At 39.9% G+C, this 20,208-nt stretch overlaps 1 protein-coding gene across 2 annotated transcripts in view; it reads left to right on the top strand.

Moving 5' to 3' along the window:
- The first annotated feature begins 400 nt into the window (after nucleotides 1-400).
- The window catches only part of LOC126515450 (zinc finger protein 431-like), a 32,476-nt gene continuing 12,668 nt past the window's right edge, over nucleotides 401-20,208 (top strand). Inside the window, exons 1-2 of one of the 2 annotated variants that reach the window (XM_050165093.1) lie at nucleotides 401-536; nucleotides 16,468-16,860. In XM_050165093.1, the coding sequence (XP_050021050.1) occupies nucleotides 16,849-16,860 (12 nt within the window). In that variant the 5' untranslated portion in view covers nucleotides 401-536; nucleotides 16,468-16,848. The remainder of the gene's footprint in view (nucleotides 537-16,467; nucleotides 16,861-20,208) is intronic. The other variant, XM_050165092.1, reaches the window with a different exon arrangement.

Genomic DNA, 20,208 nt, shown 5'->3' with positions numbered 1-20,208 from the left:
TTTTTGCTCTTCCCTATAAAAGCCCGCCCTCCAGTGGGCAGGCGCGCAAGTCCTCCGAAAGACTTGCCGCCCGCAGGTACCTGTGTTTACCCAATAAACCTCTTGCGATTTGCATCCGTAAGGTCTCGGCCTGTTCCTTGGCATCGGGGAGGTCTCCTCCTGAGAGAAAGTCCTCTTCGAGGGTCTTTCACTTCCTTTTAAAATTGAATCAGTCCATCGGTTTACATTAACAAGAGCCTTGCTAAATCATTTGGCACAGATTTCCAGCCAATCTGGGACAGATCTGTGTTTTGGTAGGAAGCCAGGGCTGTGAACCACGGTCCTGTCACTCAGATCTCACTAGCCAATCAGAACCTCGAGTGGACCCGCCTGTCAGATAGAGTTCTTCCGGGGGCCAGGCTTCTGCTCGGTGCCTCTGCTGAGGAAGTCGGACGTCGTCCTCGTTCTGCTGTGCAGAGACCGTGGACTCACCTGGCAGCCGCGCCATGGTAAACAAGAGACTGCGGTCCCCAGACGGAAAGGAGTGGCCGGCCATGGTGAGCGAGGGGCTGCGGTGCCCAGACTGAGCCTGGGGAAACGGTGTGGTGGGGCCTCCCCCAGCCTGAGTTTAATCGGCGGGCAGACAGAATTTCGCGTGTTACTGCATGTCCTTTCTGTCCCTGCCTGGTAATCCTTGCAACTCCCTGGGCTAGGGCGGCAGCCTCTGAATAACTTCACTCCGTGGGCTGCGTCTGGCAGATCACTGGGAGTGTGGCTGCACTTAGAAATATCCTTGTTTTGGACGCCGCTGTGAAATGCCGGCACCTGTGGTCCTTGAATTGTCACTATCGAGGGCAGATTTGCCAAATTCGGAGAGCCCTAGTCGCCCTAGTATCTTCCAGATGTTCCCATTTTTAGCATTTACGTTTAGGATCTGGCTGGAGTTGATTCTGTAGAGCTTGTAAAACGGTATCTCCTGTTGAGGATAGCTCTCCGCTGCTAAACCGTGATGTAGAAGCGTAGAATTGGTGATAATGGAATTGATGGTATAAGATATACCAATAGGATACTTTAAGTCACACAAAGTAGAATTTAGGTAGGGCACGGTTGCCTACCAAAAGGCTCCAAAGATAAGTAGTTTGCTAACCGCGTGCCTGCTAGAGATTAGTCTTATAAAATGCAAGTGTTTACCAGGATTAACTGGCCATTAAACTATATTCCCATAACAAAGGAGACAACCCTAATTTATAACCAGCCAAAAGCCCACCTCCCATCAAAGAATGGCCTCTAAGGTGCTGCTCAAGGGGCCATTACAGAGTCACAAACAACTTTAGGTCCTGATGTGCCATAAAGGTATATTAATTCTCTAGAACAGCTGCATCTCCAGTCTCAGAAAAGTGGTTTTGAGCCAAATATCCTATGTAGACTGAGGTGGACTTGAACCCTGCCTGTAGACTAACCACCCTAAATTCTTGGATTACAGCTCTGCAGCACCACAGTTCTAAAATTACCAGTTTGTGTTACACAGACTGTGTAGGGGGAAATAAGATTAGGCAATAGCTAGATCAATGACTGAAGTGCACTGCACATGTTCCCATTATAAAGAAGGACTTGATGGGACATGTGGGTGACTTACTGTGTAATTAACCAGCGTGTATGAATTCCTTCCATGTAAAGGAAGACAGACAGAATTAATGAGTTTGTGTAGTTTAGGGAGGATAGCTTGAGCTACTAAGTATTCAGTTTCCAGTTGGGGAACTCTTCCATGCAATTATATGCAATCCTGATTGACTCAGTTAAGTCTGCTCAGAGGTTTAAAGCGCAGACCATTGGCTATAAATCTTTGTCAGCTTAAAGCACACTCAGCAACTAAGACTTTACAGGGGACAAAGTCATACAATGTCTTATTAATGTTATTCTCGATACCAGGGAAGCACTTACTTTGTTTCAAAGTCAGTATAGCTGTGTGCTCTTCCAGTTATTTTTAATCATTTTAAAAAGTCAATTATTGGTATTATTTTTAAGTTTCATTTTCTTTAAATACATTACTGCTCTAATCTCTATTTGTTTCTATTTTCCAATGTTTCCCAGTCATTAAGAATTTCATTCCATTTTTTTCTTAAGTGCTCTTTATTTATTTAATCAGTTTAGAGTGGGGGATCAAATGACGCTATCACAAAAGTGGCCTAAGACCATCAGAAAAGACAGATATTTATATTACAGTTCATAACAACAGCAAAATTATAGTTATGAAGTAGCTGTGAAAATAATTTTATAGTTGGTGGCTCACCACCACAACAGGAACTATTTTACAGAGTCACAGCCTTAGGAAAGTTGAGAATTACAAGTTTAGATGAATGTCACCTGTAGCTCAGGCTTGCCTCTCCCTCTGTAATTGAGAATTGCTTTGAATACCTAATACTGCCTCTGCTGCCTGGGGCTGGGAAGACTGTCCTGCAACTCCTTTCAGGCTGAGTCTTGACTAGTCAGTGAAAAGGAAAATTAGACCAGTGAATTAGTGTCCTCCAACTTCTTTAGATTTTTATTGTGAATTTACAAATGAAGCAGGACCTGTGTAAGAATTGAGTTAACTGACCAACTGTAAAGCAGGTATTGTCACAGCACAGAAAGGGAAGCTTTCCTGCTTTGACAGTAATTGACATTAGCAATGAGTAGTAAGGTGATAAGTATTAGGTGATCAAAAACTGTCCTGAGTGGCCACATCTTGTGTTCACAGACCAGGCAGTTAAGAATCCAGATAAAGAACTGAACTTTAGTGAAACCAAATTACTGTAGTTACACTAGTTCTTCCAAAATAGAAGAACTGAATAAAATTGTGTGGCCCTGCCTAACATGAATGTGTTTTCCAAGTTTAAGATGTGCAGAATGGGAGAAAAGACATGAGTAGTACTTGGTGTGCTCTAATGCCTATTCACTGTCTTTGGAGCACATGGCCATAAAGCTTGTTTCAACTTTTTAACATAACATTTGGTAATTCTGATTACATCATTTTCACTGTCTCTTTCCTGTGTCTAAGTCCTCCCTTAGGCCCTTCATTGTTTTCTAATCTGTGACCTCCTTTTGCTTTCACTACAGTAACTGTTTGAATGTGACCTGTGTTTGACTACACTAGACATTGATTGTGTAATGGAGTGTGCACAATGGACCCTGTGCCTTGTAAGAGCAACAGAACGTGCTCTGGGAAAATGGAAGATTCTACTAAACTAGCGCCCTGTCTGACCCTAGGGTGGAAGGAGAGAACTGGGAAGGCCTCGGCTATCTGAGTCATTTAATATCAGCTTACCCAATAGGGTAACTGCTAATTTTGCGGGGCCCAACTAGGTGGTTCTAGCTTATGAGGGACCCTGAGAAGGTTTAGCAGTAAGGAGTACCTATGAGAAGTAGCTTACAGGTTCTTTCTAGAATTCTCCTCTGGTTCTGCTATAGGAAGCTGTAAAGACCACAAGCTATGCTGTGGTGAATGTACAGGCCACTGTCCCCAGTCAGGATGCACAGGTTGAATGAACTATCAGAGCTTCTGGAACTGGGATGGACCATGAACCATACTGGTTCTGTTGGTCTCTGTGTTGACCTGGTCAGTGTCCCTTGGCCTCTGTGACTCACTGAGTATGGATTCCCTGGGGAGGAAAAGGCTCCACCACCCTGGTATGGGAGGTTAGGATGCTTGTAATATCACTGTCAAGTGTATACACACAGGCATTACTTTTGGTGTACAGTGAAAAGACGGATTGGAAAGCTGAAGGCCTGGTTTCTAGAAATTCTGAATGTTGCATTCCACGTGCAGGTTTGTCTTATAAATGTTACAGAGTTTAGAAAATGGTAGAAAGGAGATAATGGGCATCATTCTTCAGCAATACATGTTTAGAATGCTGTTAACTGTCTGCTACTATCAGCCACCATGGGTGTGGATTAGTGAAGTCCAGTTCAAGGGGATAAAAGGAATTTCTGGGCTGCAGAGGTATCTCAGGTTTGCATGATGTTGGGCAGATGCCACATCTTGTGCCATAATCCATATGGCAGACATTAAATTATTCTTCTACGTTACATTTTGATTGGACTTCACTAGGGCTCAGTTTGCCTGAAACCACAAAGGAACATGAGGGACTATAGAGCCATAGTAAGTTCTAGAGGAGATCACCTTTGTTTGCAAAGTGAATTCTAGAGCATGGAGTCTTTCTGGAAGAACTATCAGTAGCTAGAGAGTCAGACGCGTAACACTTTGAGTTAATTTTGTGGGAGTTGTAAAGTTTGTATTTATTAAATTTCTGTACACATATTGGTTAAAATCACAGTTTTTCTGGATGAGTCTCCTTTGGTATTTAGATTAAAAGTTTACTTTATTTACCTGATTTTGTTTTCGACTTTTTCTGTCTTCTTTTTTCTTTCACAAATATTGTATGCATTCTTGATTATTGTGGTAAATATAGAAGTCACATTATGTCAGTATGTGTACTATTTTTTTTTTGATAATCCCATATAGCATTCTGAAAGTTTTTCAGCTTTGCATGTGACTCTGAAATTACCTTTTCTGTTATAAATTTTGGGTCATTGTCTTTGGATTGTATTCAGTTTGTGGTGCAAACTGACCATATACAACATCTTAACATTGATGCATTGTGTTTCCAAGGATGATTTATTTACTGTATTTATTTCACTTGTTGTTAATCTGTAAAAGACTTTTAGACTCTTAGATAAAATATTATGAAGCTTGGTAGGTGGTTCAGCACATGTTCTTCTTCGGGATGACCTGAGTTCCTATCTTAACACCCAAGTCAGGAGGCTCATAACAGCATCCTACTCAAAGTCCAGGGGATCTGGTGTTTCTGGTTTTAAAGAAACATACAATGTTTCTTTTAAAATATGTTATCTTGCCTCTGGTTTAGCAAAGTTTTTCTATCTTCACTCTGATGCAGACTTACATCTAAATATCTAATCATCAATCAGGAAAGTGATTCTAACTTTTATGAACATAGTTAGTATAACAAAAGTTGTATCTTATTATGTTGCCAGTCATCACAAAAGTTCACACTCTAAATTGGTGTGTTCCTAAGCCTAGTTCCCCAAGGCTGCTCAACTGTGTCACGTACCTTAGCTAAAGTTCAGACTCTAACAAAAGTCTCTGATTCAGGGACATGATACTGGGGGAGATGCTTTAGTCACTGGACCAATCTAGATGATGATGTCTCTCCACATGTGCAGAGCAGAGCATTGCTCTTGATATCTGCTTATTTACTTTGGACATCATGGGGATCTTGGGCTATATCTAGTTATTTGGAGTGAGTGATACCACTTGGTTCTGGTTGTCAGGTACAGCCTTGGGTTGTAGGGTTCCTGATTAAACTACTTTTACATATCTAAAAGGCTTTTTTTTAAAAAAAAAAGAAAAAAAACTATGCTCATTCTTTTCCCTGGTCCTTGAGGCATAAATAGTGCTGATGGGGACCATACATAAGAATCATCAACTCTTTCACAGCAGTTTGCAAATTCAGGCCACAGCAGGAAAAGGAGAAAGCATACACTATATATCCCAACTACTAATAGAAAAATAAATGCAAGAAAATGAATTTCAGGGACTGAAACATACAGTTATTAAGCAAAATGGTCAAAACTATGTAGGTCACAGGATATTGTTGTGATTCCTCTAGCATATATGTATTTTCCCAAATTTATGTTTCTCCAGGTTTAGTATGCACCAAGTTGAAAACACATTTAGAAATTAAATGTAATCATTTTCAAAGGAAAATGTTGTAAAGGAGAGTATAGCAGGGTTGGAGCTCTAGGACTCTGAGCTAAGGCAACCATAGTATAGCTTCAACCTAACTTGATCAGTGTCAAGTAAGAGCATGGGGGTCATGGCTGTGGGGCAGGTAATGTTTCTTTTATTAATGAAAAGAGCATCTAGGAGTCCAGTAAGCTTCATAATTAGATTCCAATGTTGTTTCTCAGGGCTTATTTTGTATGTTAATAAGAAAAAACAAACCATGAATGTAAAGCATTTGGAAGTTTATTGAGTCTCCAGAGGCGTCCACCTCTGGTTTATGATCAATGTATATAGATCCCCTCTTTTGGCAAAAATGGCAATGGCATTATGGGGCAGAACTAAGTATATAGTATACAATAAATGTAGCCTGAGGTGTCATCATGGGGATGAAACATTTCCTGAAGAAGTTTCTTTAATCATGGCTTACACAGATGTGTCTGATGGAATCATACACCTGGTTTGTTCCTTCTGTGGTGATAGTAGTCTCTGGAGTTTATTGTCATAGTTTCTTCTAAAATGAAGTTTATTAAACAAGGCTAAAATAATCACAAGGAATCTGTATGCCCAAAAAGCACTTTGGGAACCAGTGTAAGTTCAGGCTGAAATTTTAATAGACTAGGAACTAGTGTTCCATATTCTGGAAGGAGCCAATATGTGATGTTCCTGGCATGTATATCCATAGGAATTGGGAAGTCTATTGTTTTCTTATTGTAGAGTGTATGCACGATATTATAGCTACAAAAATTCTTTCTCATTGAAGAATTTTTCCAGTGTACCATTGATAATTAGTGGAATCCATTGTTCTTATGGTTTCATAATTTTCCTTAAAAATACATCAGTAAATGTAGTTGTCAAGTTGTAAATCTTCTGAGGATGGTGTATGAAAAATACCAGTGGATCAGTTAGGTTACTCCATTGTCTCTTCCACCACTTAAATTTGTTTTTTGGCAGTGTACTAAACCTTGTATAGTGCTGGTCCAGTTGAACCTGTAGCCATTGATGGATGACATGGCAGTTTGAAGAGAGTTTGTCCCATATGCAAGAGGTGACATTAGTCAGTACATTAGTCCTTTTTGCATAAGTTCGTACACATTCCAGAGAGTCTTTTATGGGGGTTGAGACCTTTTACATTAAAAATAGGCTATATCTGTGCAAAACATGGCTGACTATGTGTGCTAAGGTATAATCTGAGTTCCAGAAAACACCATGCAGTTACAAAATTTCTGGGTGTCTACATGGGTTCTCCTCAGGTGGTAGATACTGATTGTTGTGTCCACAATGCAGTAACTTTCAACATTTCTGCCTTTCCTCTCAGGTGGTTATTTCGCATGTCCATCTTACCTTAGTAGGGTAGGTAGGCCAGAAACACTGTGGTCATGTTTATCCTATTCAGTTGTGTTTATAGTCCAAAAAGTAAATTTGAGCATTTGAATCCATATGGTAGTGGTATTGTATTCCAAGAGAGAAAAATGCTTCCATGGTGTTTTCCTAACCATGTCTCATGTGTTTGTTGTTGATGTCTCCTTAGTCGAGTAACCTGGCTCCTCATTCTGGTCTGAATCTGGATAATTGTATACTTTATTATTTAAAACCCCTATAGCTTTATTGTACTGGTAGACAAACACAGGATTTGTCTACTGTATGTATGAGGGCAAAAGTACTGAGAGGAATGTGTGCTGACATATCTGACATCTTGAATCTCTTTCTCTCCTAGTTCTTCATTGTAAGGTGGAAGGATGATTTAAAAGATATTTCTTTCAAGCTAGACAATGGTGGTGTACACCTTTAATCCCAGCACTTGGGAGGCAGAGGCAGAAGGATCTCTGTGAGTTCGAGGCCAGTCTGATCTACTAGAACTAGCTCCACAACTAGTGCCACAACTTCTGTCACCTTTAAATATTTCTGTCCCTGTAAACACATTTATGGGGAATTATTCTATATATTCAGGAAATATCTGGTTGTTGTTCTGTCCCCGAGTTAATAGCTTCTTCTAAGGGAGAAACTCTGTTCAATCTTTGTCTACTATATAACTCACAGCATGCAATTGCAATAGCCTTTTCAAGGGGTATCTTTGAATTGTAATAACTTGGTTTTAAGATGTCCATTCCATCTTTCTGTATTAACAGCTGCAGTTGGGTTATATGCTAAATGGAAGACACACAGTATATCAATAGTCTGGGACCACCTGTGGACTTTAGAATGTGTAAATTGTGTTTCTTGATGTGACTCAATAATCACTGGGCAGCTGTTTCTGGCTTCCCAATACTGGTCTATGACTTTCTATAGCTAATCCAAGGACTATGCAGGCAGATAGGCCCTGTGAGTATTCAAGGCTCCAATGAAATCTATTTGTAGTTTATAATTAAATTGTTCAGAATATCATGTTATAACTGGTACTTGATGTCTGGATCTAGTTTTAAGTGCTGGACAAAGGCGGCAGTCTTCAGTGGCTCCCACGATATCTTAAGGTTCCTTTTATCTAATCATGTGTGTATCCCAATGTGTATGTAATTTTAGGATTTCATTTTTACTAATTATGCTAATATGCTCAAGTTTTTTAATTTTTCCAGTCTGGGTTCATTTTAAGTTATTCTTATAACGTTGTCATGATTTAATTTGGTTCTCCATTTACCCTCTTTTTTTAGTGTTATTGGTAAACTCTCAAGTTTACCAACTGTGTAATATATCTTCCTTAATAATTTATTATAAATTTGTTCCCTTAAAAGTTTTAATATTTCAGTCTTAATTTATTTAGCATGATGTCAATTTGTCTGCTATTTCATTATTTTTAGGTATCATTGTCTGTCTTGCCTGTGTGCATGTTTACATCGGTTACATAAATTTTGATATCTTTGCTATGTTTTGTCATTTCCATCCATGCCTCCCTTGAACAAATGTCTTTTGTCATCTATCTGCCAGTTAGTGGTTTTCCAATTTGATGACCATATGGCTATGCCATTGCATACACATCATGAATCGAAGAAGATACAGATTTTTCTTTTGCCTTCCTTTAGTTGCTTGTCTTATAGCAGTGCTTCTATTGCTGTGACCCTTCAGTCCCCAAAGTCCAATGGGTGCCTCTTTTAGGTGAAGGGACTATAGGCAACGGAGCTATTTCCTCAGTGCAGGAAGACACAGATCCCCTTGCTACCACATCCAGGTCATGAGCGAATTCAGATAGGTACCATTTTCTCTGTGATACCTTTCCTTCTGTGGCTAAGCCTGAAAAGGACTCTTGCCTTCAAGTAGAGCCAATATATCGCTGAGCAAGTATCTAAATGCCTTTTGTTCTCAAAGACTCAGTAACTCCACTAAGAACCCTCTCACATCAGTGAAAAGGCCACAAGTTCCTCTTGCCAGACTGACCTGGGAAAAGGATGTCTTTGGAGATCAGACTCTCTACTACAGTTTAAGAGCAATTTTTATTCCTCAAGGGGCATGATGTAGTGGAAGCACTGAGCTGTTCCATGATTGTGTTCCTTTGTGTCTTAGTCTTACTATATGGACCTGTTTCCCCCATATGCTCCCAAATGGAAGGGTTTGATTTCTTACCCTTTTTCCATTATATACCATTCTGATTTCTCCATACTTATTAACTAAACTTTTGCTTTAATGGCCTTGGGCTCTGGATCTGAATTGTACGCTTTTCATCTTTGGGTTCAGGTGTGTCTAGTTAGTAAATCTCTAAGTTTTCTGTTCTTGGTGTAATCAGGAAGATACAATAGGGATTCCTCTGTGCATTCATCACTCTATATGATTGCAAAGTGGTGGGAAGTTTTTCCAAAAAAATTATTTTGTTTGAAGAGACTGCCATTATATACATTTTCATCCTTCAAAGCCCACACAAAATTTCCCAGAAGAAAAAGCATAAGGGAACTCCCAGAACACATACTGTGGGTGATTAAAAAGAAAAGCAATAGGGTATTGGAGAATTGTGGTGTACAAAGTTTGTCAAACAACAGTGGTCACCATGTGGTCCACATCACCTATTCTACCTTAATGTTCACTCAAGAAAGTATCTATAAATTATTTCATGGATTTATAGTGAGGCAGTGACTTTCTTTGCCGTTGAAATTATTCCTCACCAAATTCTGTTGCTTAATCTTATTTAACAAGTGTTGGACATGCATCACGTGTCAAGAACTGTGTGATCCTCTTGGAGGTCAAGTGTTGAAATAGGAGCGGCGGGGCTGCGTCCCTATTACCCCAGCTGCCTGCTAGCTTATGCCCGAAATAACAACACACAAACTGTATTCATTTAAAGACTGCTTGACCCATTTCTATCTAGCCTCTTCTAGGCTAATTCTCACATATTAATTTAGCCCATTTCTAATAATGTGTGTAAGCACCCCAAGGTGCGCTTACCGGGAAGATTCTAGCCTACGTCCATCCTGGGTCTGAGCTTCATGCGTCTGCCCAGGAGAGCGAAGCAGGGCCTCTGCTCCAGAGAGCAGAGCTGTTGAGTCTGAGCTCACTTCCTCTTCCTCCCAGCATCCTATTCTGTTTACTCCTCCCACCTATGTTTTAACCTATCAGGGCCAAGGAGTTTCTTTATTGCTTAACCAATGAAATCAACAGACTGATATATGACACTCCCGCATTAGTCAAGCTACATTGTGATCTTTGCTTGGAAACTTTCCTTACAATTTTAGACTGAATATGGGTCTACTGGTAGTTTAGTTGCTTACAATTTTTCTTAATTTTTATTTTCATAAGTGAACTCATAACTACTTGCTGGCTATTTCATGTATGTTCTTATTGATTAGTTTCATTTGCTGGCAGTTTGACAGTAATTTTTCTCACTTAGTTATTTGGTAAATTATACCTCTCTTTGTAATTTACTTACACAGTGCATGTCTTCTCCTGGATTGAAACAGATACCAGAACTCAATTCTCTCATAGTCCTTTACAACATGAATGAAATATACCATAAAATAATCTTTTTCTTTTTGTTATTCATATTTTGATTCTTACTCTAGAACTGTCTGGAATGGATATTGATATTATAGACCAGGCTGGCCCAAACCCACATAAAACCACATTATCAGAGTACATCTCTGAAGTTCATTATACACGTGTATGTAATGTATACTTTTTCTTTGGGACAAGTTCTTACTATGTGATTGCCCCACTGCCTCAGCCTCCTGAGTTATGGAATTAGAGGAATGATTCATAGTTTCTGGATCTGTTTTTATTTTCATTGTGTTCAAAAATAAAGAAAAGAAAGTCTTGAGAGTATCTTATCAATTTTAAGAAACTTAAGAATGGTACAAACAGCACAGGAGAAAAGGCTGTAGTATCTTTTTAGGGATTCCATGAAACTATTCATAGAACTTCAGTCCTTCAGGAATTGGTGTGTACAAGTTTATTTGGAGTACATGATAGACGCTATTTCTTATGTTGGCCAACTTTATATCTGCCTTCAGATTATACTTAAGGTGGAAACCTTCCTAAAACCTAGAATAGGAGGCTTTTCACCCTCAATGCCACCTCCTGTAGTGATTCTGCAACACCCTCAAGTGGTGTTTCCCTTTTTGCCACCATAGTTATTTTCCATATAGGAACCAGAGTGATCTAATTATAGTGGCAGGAAAAACCTTTTGGTCATTTATTACTGATTTGGGCATTATTCTAGCTGTTGTGCCCATTCTCATCCTCACACCCTAGTAATCCTCTGATGACTGACAAGCCCTATTAGCTCTCTTCAACATGATTTCAAAATGTCTAGTTTAAAAAATATATAGGGAGAGATAGCATGGACTGCAAGGTGGCCACTGCTGCTTGACAAAGTTCCAGCATTTTAACATTGCAGACCACACTTCTCCAGCACCTTTTTACTTTCATTTTTAATGATCAATTTTAATGCCTTTCTTTTGGAAAATTTTGTGTGGGCTTTGATAAAGGATTCTTTGGGGAAAAAATCCTGGTAACCAGGAATTCTATTTTTTCCTCCTAATTACACCAAGAACAGGATTGTTGGAGAGTTCCTAGACACTCCTCATCCCAAGGATGAAATGCCTACAATTCAGATCCACAGCCTGAGGCCTTTTAAGTCAAGAGTGCAGTTAGTAAATACAGAGAAATCAGAATGGTATAAAGGGAAAAGACATCAGGACCTTCCCTTTGGTGATCATTATCAGGGGAACAGGCTTTTATAGTTAAAGACTAAGAAACTGTAGTAAGTTTCTGCTCACCAGTAGAAGTCCTTTTCCCAAGGTCAGACATTTGGATAAAGGTCAGACTTTTGGATAAAGGGTCTCCAGTCCCTCCAGGGACTTGAGGATAGTTCTGTTTGGTAAAAGGAGACAGTGTTATCTCCAGCAAGAGGAATTTAAAACCCTTCCTACTTTTACTTTTTTTTATTTATTTATTAAAGATTTCTGTCTCTTCCCCACCGCCTCCCCTTTCCCTCCCCCTCCCCCAACCAAGTCCCCCTCCCTCATCAGCCCAAAGAGCAATCAGGGTTCCCTGCCCTGTGGGAAGTTCAAGGACCACCCACCTCCATCCAGGTCTAGTAATGTGAGCATCCAAACTCCCTAGGCTCCCACGAAACCAATAGGTGAAGTAGGATCAAAAACCCATTTCCATTGTTCTTGAGGTCTCAGTAGTCCTCCTTGTCCGCTATGTTCAGCGAGACCCGATTTAACCCAGGCTTTTTCAGACCCAGGCCAGCTGGCCTTGGTGAGTTCCCTATAGAACATCCCCATTGTCTCAGTGTGTGGGTGCACCCCTCGCGGTCTTGAGTTCCTTGCTTGTGCTCTCTCTCCTTCTGCTCCTGATTAGGACCATGAGATTTCAGACTGGTGCTCCAATGTGGGTCTTTGTCTCTGTCTCCTTTCATCGCCTGATGAAGGTTAATATTCAGGAGGATGCCTATATGATTTTCTACACCTGTCAGAATGGCGAAAATCAAAAACACCAATGATAGCCTTTGCTGGAGAGGTTGTGCCCCATGAGGGGCAGCGGCTGCCAAGGCCTTGGCAGGGAGAGACAGATAGATGGGCTATGCAGAGAGAGCTGGAGTATAGGGTTTATTTAGCGGGTTATAGAAGGAAAAGGGAAGGGGGAAGAGAAGAAAGAGAAACAGAAGCTACCTCTACAGAAGAAGTGGGGGAGGTGGGGGTAGGGAGGGACAGGGAGACAGAAAGGGGAGGTTGGGAATGGGCAGGGCTTGTCTCTTAAAGGGACTGGGCACCAAGGTGATAGGCCAGGTCAGCAAATTACAGGATTTATAAAGGGGAAAACCACAAGTGGGTCACAGCCTTGTCGAAAGGTCTTGGGGTAGCTGACATCTAACCTGTTTGGTTAGGATGAGGGGAAGTAGAAGTACAGAATTGAAGAGTAAAGTAGTTAAAAATAAATCAGTACATCAGGCTTGGTGGAGACATGTGGTTAGTGGCTGTCATCAGTCATGTGGTTAGTGGCTGTCATCAGTCATGTGGTTAGTAGCTGTCATCAGTCATACTCTCATTAGTTATATCCAGCCTAGAATTTGACTCGTTTTGGGAACTTGGGATCATAAAGAGGGCATAAGAAGGGTTGTTTTCGTTCATACTGGTATGACCCTGGCAGGTCCTGTGGTGGGTGAGAGACAAACAGCTATGCCGTGTAGAGAGAGCTTGGGTAGAGAGAGCTTGGGTATAATGGGTAGAGGAATTATGGAGAAAAGAGGGGAAGAGAGAGAGAGAAAAGGGGAAACAGGGTAGGGAGGTAGTATAGTAGTTACGTCTTCTGAAGACTGACAGAGAGAGTGGGCTAGAGAGGAGGCGGGAAATCCCTTGCCTCTGTGGTTGGAAGGGGGAAGATTGGGAGTGGGTAGGACTTGTCTCTTAAAGGGACAGGGTACCCAGGTGACAGGCCAGGCCAACAGATTATAACAGAGGTAATCTTAGTTTAGTTCAATTTGACCATCACAAGATTAACAACATCTGAGTTACTCTGAATCATAACACTTAGGAGGTGGAACCTAGAAAATGGAATTTTAAATAAAACTGTTTTAATGTAGGTGTAAGGTCCAAATTGCAGGGACCCCCAAAAGACCACCAGGGAGACCAAATGCCTTTATGCAAGTTTGAACTTGGGCTTTCCATGTGTTCAGCACATCGACACAATCAGAGCCTCAAATTCAGTTGGGGTGGAATTTTATCATAGCAGAAGTTGGGGTGAGGGATTTCCAAGGTTCAGGACCCTTGACTGACTGACATCTGTCTAGGGATGGCTTGGTGAAAGTGGATGGGTGTGTGCTGGGCTAAGGGACGCCTCGAATCCTATCTACAGTGGTTGGAATGTTAGGTATGTTTTTCCCCAGGGCTGGTCAGTTCCTTTAGTGGTGCCTAGGTGGTCTCAGTTTGTGGTATGTATTGTGCCTGTCATGACTGGGCCCTACAGTAGATATTTGTAATTTGCAGCTCTAGAGAGTTTCACAGAAGGAGGAACTCTCAAGCTGACATCACGTGGAATCTTCACACTGGAGTGATTATTTGCTAATACATGTATTGTGTATTTTTTAAAGTTTAAGGACTTTCTTATCACCTTCCTATACTAATGGATGATATTATAATTTGTATGCTACTTTAATTGCCAACTTTGTACTGTGGCAAAGGTATCTAACTAATGTCTGGCACTAGAGAAGTATTTGCTTCTTACTTTGCTCCTAAAATCTAAGATCTCTTCCTGATAATGTACATGTTAATGTTTGGTCATTACATACTTAGAGCAATTTCAATACATATACATATATTAATATCAGTTTTTCATTTTTAACCAACATTTTATTGCTGCTCTGGAAGTTTTATCATAAGATATAGGCAAAATATAAAAGATAGTGATAATACAGTGTCTGATATTTACAGCAAAGTATATACCTAGTCCATCATTGTGAACCCAGACTTCCAGAACGAAGAACAAAATACAATTCTGTATTTTAGTCCGCCTTGAGGATAGTTAGGGGAATTTAATGGGTGGTTGCACATTTGGATAGATTTTTAAATGGCTACATCAGCATGCTCCTTCATTTTCTTGCAATAGCTTTTTCAACATTTTACCTGAGCTAATGTCTATCCTTGATGCTGAGGTGTGTTTCAGCAAAATATGGACCTAGTCTGTGTCTTCTTATTGTATAATTCACACCATTTCTATTGAGCCATAGCAATGACCAATGATTATTGATTCCTGTTATTGTTGGTGTGTGTGTATGAGAGAGAGAGATTGATTCCCTTCTTTTGGCTTTTCTGGTATGAGATTACTTACTTTCTGTGTTTCTGTCATGTCCCTTTAAGAGACAAACTTAGGAAAACCCTTATATACCTAACTGGGGCATAATGAAACCACCCCACCTCCACCCCCACCCCCATGCAGTGCAGGCCCAAGATGGAGTAAACAATGGCCCTATAGCTATCCACCAGGAAGGCAGAGGGAGCACAGAAACAAACAGGATGTTTAGCCGGAAATTGCAACAAGATGTCTAGCCAGAAACTGTCCTAAAGATGAACTTTGGGAGGAGGGGTAGACCTGTGGACCCTATGCAATTTAGTTGTGAATTCTATTAGTTTCATTTTCTCATTATCTGAATGATATTGTGCAGTATAACTGTAGCAGTTTTCATTATTTATTCATTAGTTGGTGCAAATCCAGGATGCTTTTATTTCCTGGCTACTGTAAATGTAATCTCAATCTAAATGTACTGTAAATTGACAGAAGTCTCTAGAAAAGGATATTGACTCCCTATTTTATATTTATATATGGGAGTGGTACTACTGGGTCAAATAGAATATCTACAGTTAGGATTTTGAGGAACCTCCATTACTAAGTTTTAAACTGTTTTCACTCATTTGCATTCCCTCAAGCACTGAAATGGAGTTTCCTTTACCACACATCTATGCCAGCACTTGTCATTTCCTCTTTGGATTTTTAATCCAAATTCTGACTGGGGTAAGATTAAATCAGAGAGATATTCTAATTTGCATTTCCCCAGTGGCTACAAATGTTGAACATTTTTACGTGTTTGTCAACCATTTGTATTTCATTTTCTCATAGCTCTCTATTTAATACTATGTCTCAAGATTAGCATTTAAAATTCTTCTTAAAATATAAATACATATCATCTCACTTTCCTTTCTCCAATTACCTCATGCACCCCACTCACTGTCTCAAATTGATTACCTCTTTTTCTTTTATTATTATTGAATATATATGTGTTCACTTGACTATATATATATAAGCTCCTGAGTCCATTTAGTATTTCTTATATTTATATGATTTCAGGGCAGACTACTTTGTATTGGATAACCAACTAGGGGGCTTTTCCCTGGGAAAACATTATTCTCCCTATGTCAATCATTATCCACATCTGGGGTCTCATTTTATCCCCCATCCCACCTTCTGTGTTAATATGTTGTTTGGTCATGTTTTCTCCTTCACCTGAGATGTTGGGGGGCTCATGATCTGTCTACACTGCCAGCTGTGGCTCTGTGTTCCCAGTTCCTGTATGAGTTTTGCCCTGCACTATCAGGGCCCTGTGGTTACAGTGGATGATCTACCACTGTACTGCACTGGCCTTGATCTTAGAGCAGCTCTCCAGTGTAGCTGCCAAGCTCTTGCCATTCTGCCTCTTTTCTCGGGACTGAGGTCACCTGAGTCATCTTAATATAATTCTTAAAGGACATTTCCTGGAGGCAGGTGTGTGAGCAGGTTTTTTTTTTTTTTAGGTGTGTCTGTGAAGGACTTGCCTAGAGGACCTTCTGGAGATTGTTTTACTTGTGCTTGTAAGGGGGCGGCGATTTCTTCACTTTTTGCCTCTACAAGAGGTCTTGCCTAGTAGGCATTTGGCTAGGCTGGCTCAAGGAGACAGGAAGATAGTACTGCATAGATCACAAGCTATGCTTACCAGCCCAGATCTTGTCTTGCCTGTCTGCCAATATCTGTGGAGCTGAAGAAGGTGTTTCTGGAGCTTGATCAATTTTATCCTTGGGAGTCAGTCATGGAGAGCCTTGCTGAGTCTTGCTGAGAAACGGGTCAACAAGGGCTGATGATGAAACCCAGAAAGATGAGGCCATGCTGCTGCCACTTCAGCACAGAAACATCTTGCCATGGTCACACAGGTGAGCCCCTGGTGCCGGGAAACTGAGGCAGGCATCCACCTTCCCCTTTTAAGGACCTTCCCACAAACAGGTAGCCTTCTAATTCCTTAGCCTCTAAACCACTCTCTAGATCCTACTTTGAGCCCAAAGGACTTCCAAATTCTTCCTGGCTGCTTTATAAAGTTTTCCATAAGTCCCATATTGCCTTCTTAGCCATCAGAAATTGCTAGAGACTTTGAATATTTTTGCGATAGCCTGATTAATCATATTGACGAGCTCCTCAGTAAAACTCATAGAAGGCATGCAAACTCATATACTGTTGTTTTGAAGCACTCACTATTTTCTATTTTTAAAAAATGGTTATGATGGCTGTTGTCAGAATTGTGGAGGTTGTTTGATGTTATAAATTGTTCCTGTTTCTACAGATTATAGTATTGATTTGTTGGTAAGAATCATGGTAATTGTAGTTAGAATGGCAAAAACCCACCAAACAACTGACAACAAATGGTGGAGGTGACGAAGAAGGTAAATATTTGTAGTTAGTAGAATATAAGCTATATTTTACTATGCTGATGGTCAGCACACAAGGTTCACACTCTGAATTCCTTACTGTGGTCTTAAGCCTGTCTCCCCAAGGCTGTTCTCCTGTTTGAAATATCTTAGCTGAAGGTCTCTAACAGAAGTCTCCTATTTGAGACTCATGATAATGCGGGAGACTCTCTAGCTGCAAGGCAGATCAAGGTGGTGTCTCTGGATGTGTATACCACAGCATTGCTCTTGGTTTCTGCTTATATACTGTCCAGTGGGCATCTTGGGGTTCTAGGACTGTGTTTGGTTATCTTGAATTAGTGATGTCACTGGATTCTGGTTTTCAGGTGTAGCCTCAGGTGCATGTCTAAGGGGATTGTTTTTATTGTGCTCATTGTAGGAAGGTTTCTGATTCATATATGTTTGCCCATGATTAATAAATAATGCACTAGAATGCCTTGGAAATCATGATGGTAGGGCTTTCCTTTGGGCAACTGAAAAAAATGGGAAAAATAATACAAATTATTAGAAACAAGTTATTAAAAATCGGGATCTCAAAACACTTACCTGTTATTAAAGAAGTGCTTCACTTACCTACCTGTCCAATTGGAGGACAAGGAGCAACCTTGCCATTATTCCCACATTGAGTTAAATATAAGCAGAGTATTTCATGTACTCTATCATGAGTTGGGCTCCACCAAATATTTCATGATCTAACAAGGTATGGTGTGGAAACGAACTTACTTTTACTTTTTTTTTTCTTCAATAATATGGATTTACTTAGCTCGCAATACAGGAGAACATATTATACTTCCTTGTGAACATTGATACTTAGTACTTGATTCATTACCCTTTAGAAAGGAAACATTATGAGAAACACTGCTAATTTTACTTTGATACAATGAACAATAAATCCTGTTGTGCACAGGCTTTTGTAGTTGTTCCTCGTGTGTTTTTACTAGAAAATGTAGTAATCCAATAGAGTCATCTTTATTTCATGTAACATACATTAGCTCCTGTTTATCTCAATGTATTGATAGCACTACGAATGATAGTATAATTGTGTTTCAACAACCTCCATTTCTTTTTCTGGTTCCCAGTAAAATTAGAAAAATACTGGTTTTCCTAAAATTTCAATCCAATTCTTAAAAAATTTCTAACTATTTAAAAAAATACTTTCTTAAAAATTCATAAAATATTAGCTAGAATATTTACTTTAATAGGCATTGTTTCAGCTTTCATAGTTGGAATCTTAACAATAAAACTAAATGTACAAATGACTCAATTTACAAACTATTGAAATGTTTCTAAAATAAGAGTTCAAGAAAAGATTGATATTGACTTCATAAAATGATTAGGTGAAGGTGAAAGACCCCTGGAATGGGGAGACTCTCACTCAAGTCTCAGGATAACATGACCCCCAAGAACTCACAAGAGACCATCTTTGCTGCAGTCACATGAGGTTTATTGACAGGAACCAGCACCCTGGGGCTGAGACTCATATCCCACACAGGGGTAGAGAAGCTGGGAGAATGGGTATTTAAGGGAAGAAACCATAACCCAAAGGGGGTAAGGAGGGCATCATTGGAAAATTCCGAAAAACTCCCCGTTTCTCAAGATTGTTTCAAGATTACAATCTAACTTTATTGTCAGCTAGTTCCTGGAACAGAGTCACTGAACCGGCTAACCTAGATTTTTAGCTCTACTCTTCCTGCTAGATTTTTTGGCTCTATTCTTCCTGGTTCTTCAAATGTAAACAACATAGGAGTGTAAACAGTAAATTTCTCTCACTTTCTTCAAATATAAATATAAAGAAAATTGCTTGGAATTTCCCTTTTGTTTAGAAAACTATCATACTTTGAATAATGAGCCAATGGTATAGAATGAAAGATTTACTGAAATTGTTTTAAAAGATTCAATATACACTATTCATTAAAACATACATAGTGAGTTCCAGGCCAACTGGTCAATACAAATCAGTTGAAATTTTATTTATTTTGAGACAGGGTCTCTATGTTGCTCTGGCTGTCCTGGAACTTGGGATGAAATCAATAATTTTAGATGATCAATAAATTTACCAACTGGTGATTTCTTGGGGTCCACAGACCAGGTTAGTCAAGAAAAAAGGACTGACCTTCTCATGAAACCAAATTACTGTTGTTAACATTAGTTCAACCAAAGTAGAAGATCTGGATAAAATAGTGTGGACCTGCCTAACAGGACTGCTATTTTCCTGATTTAAGATGTACAACCTAGCCGGGCGGTGGTAGCACATGCCTTTAATCCCAGCACTTGGATCTCTGTGAGTTCGAGGCCAGCCTGGTCTACAAGAGCGAGTTCCAGGACAAGCTCCAAAGCTACAGAGAAACCCTGTCTCGAAAAACCAAACCAAAAAAAAAAAAAAAAAAAAAAAAGATGTACAACCTAAGAGAAAAATTGTGAGTAATCCTTGTGCTCACATACAAATCCCTGATCTCTGGAGGACATGGCTATAAAACCTGTTTCGACTCTACAAAATATAATTCTTTAATAATATAACTACATCATATATATATAGTCTCTTTCCTGCTTCCAAGCCCTATCATAACTCCTCATTGTTTTCTAATTTGTGTCCTGTTTTTCTTTAACAAAAGTTACATGGTAATAGTAGTTACTGTTTGACTGTGACCCTTGTTTGACTGCAGGACTTCCCAGCAGTGAAGCAATGGGTTGTCTGCACTGGACATTGAGTGTGTAAGGGAATGTGCACACAAGGACTCTGCCTTAGGAGAGGAACCGGAAGTGCTTTGGGAGACTGGAAGAATTTCTCCTAAAATAGAAACTTTTCACACTAGGGACCTG

Source organism: Alexandromys fortis, unplaced genomic scaffold (genome assembly GCF_014885135.2).
Source record: "Alexandromys fortis isolate MF-2015 unplaced genomic scaffold, M_Fortis_MF-2015_v1.1 scaffold_121, whole genome shotgun sequence".
Classification (NCBI taxonomy): domain Eukaryota; kingdom Metazoa; phylum Chordata; class Mammalia; order Rodentia; family Cricetidae; genus Alexandromys; species Alexandromys fortis.
The sequence above is the reverse complement of the archived record's forward strand: the minus strand, read 5'-3'. Positions and strand labels throughout refer to the sequence as shown.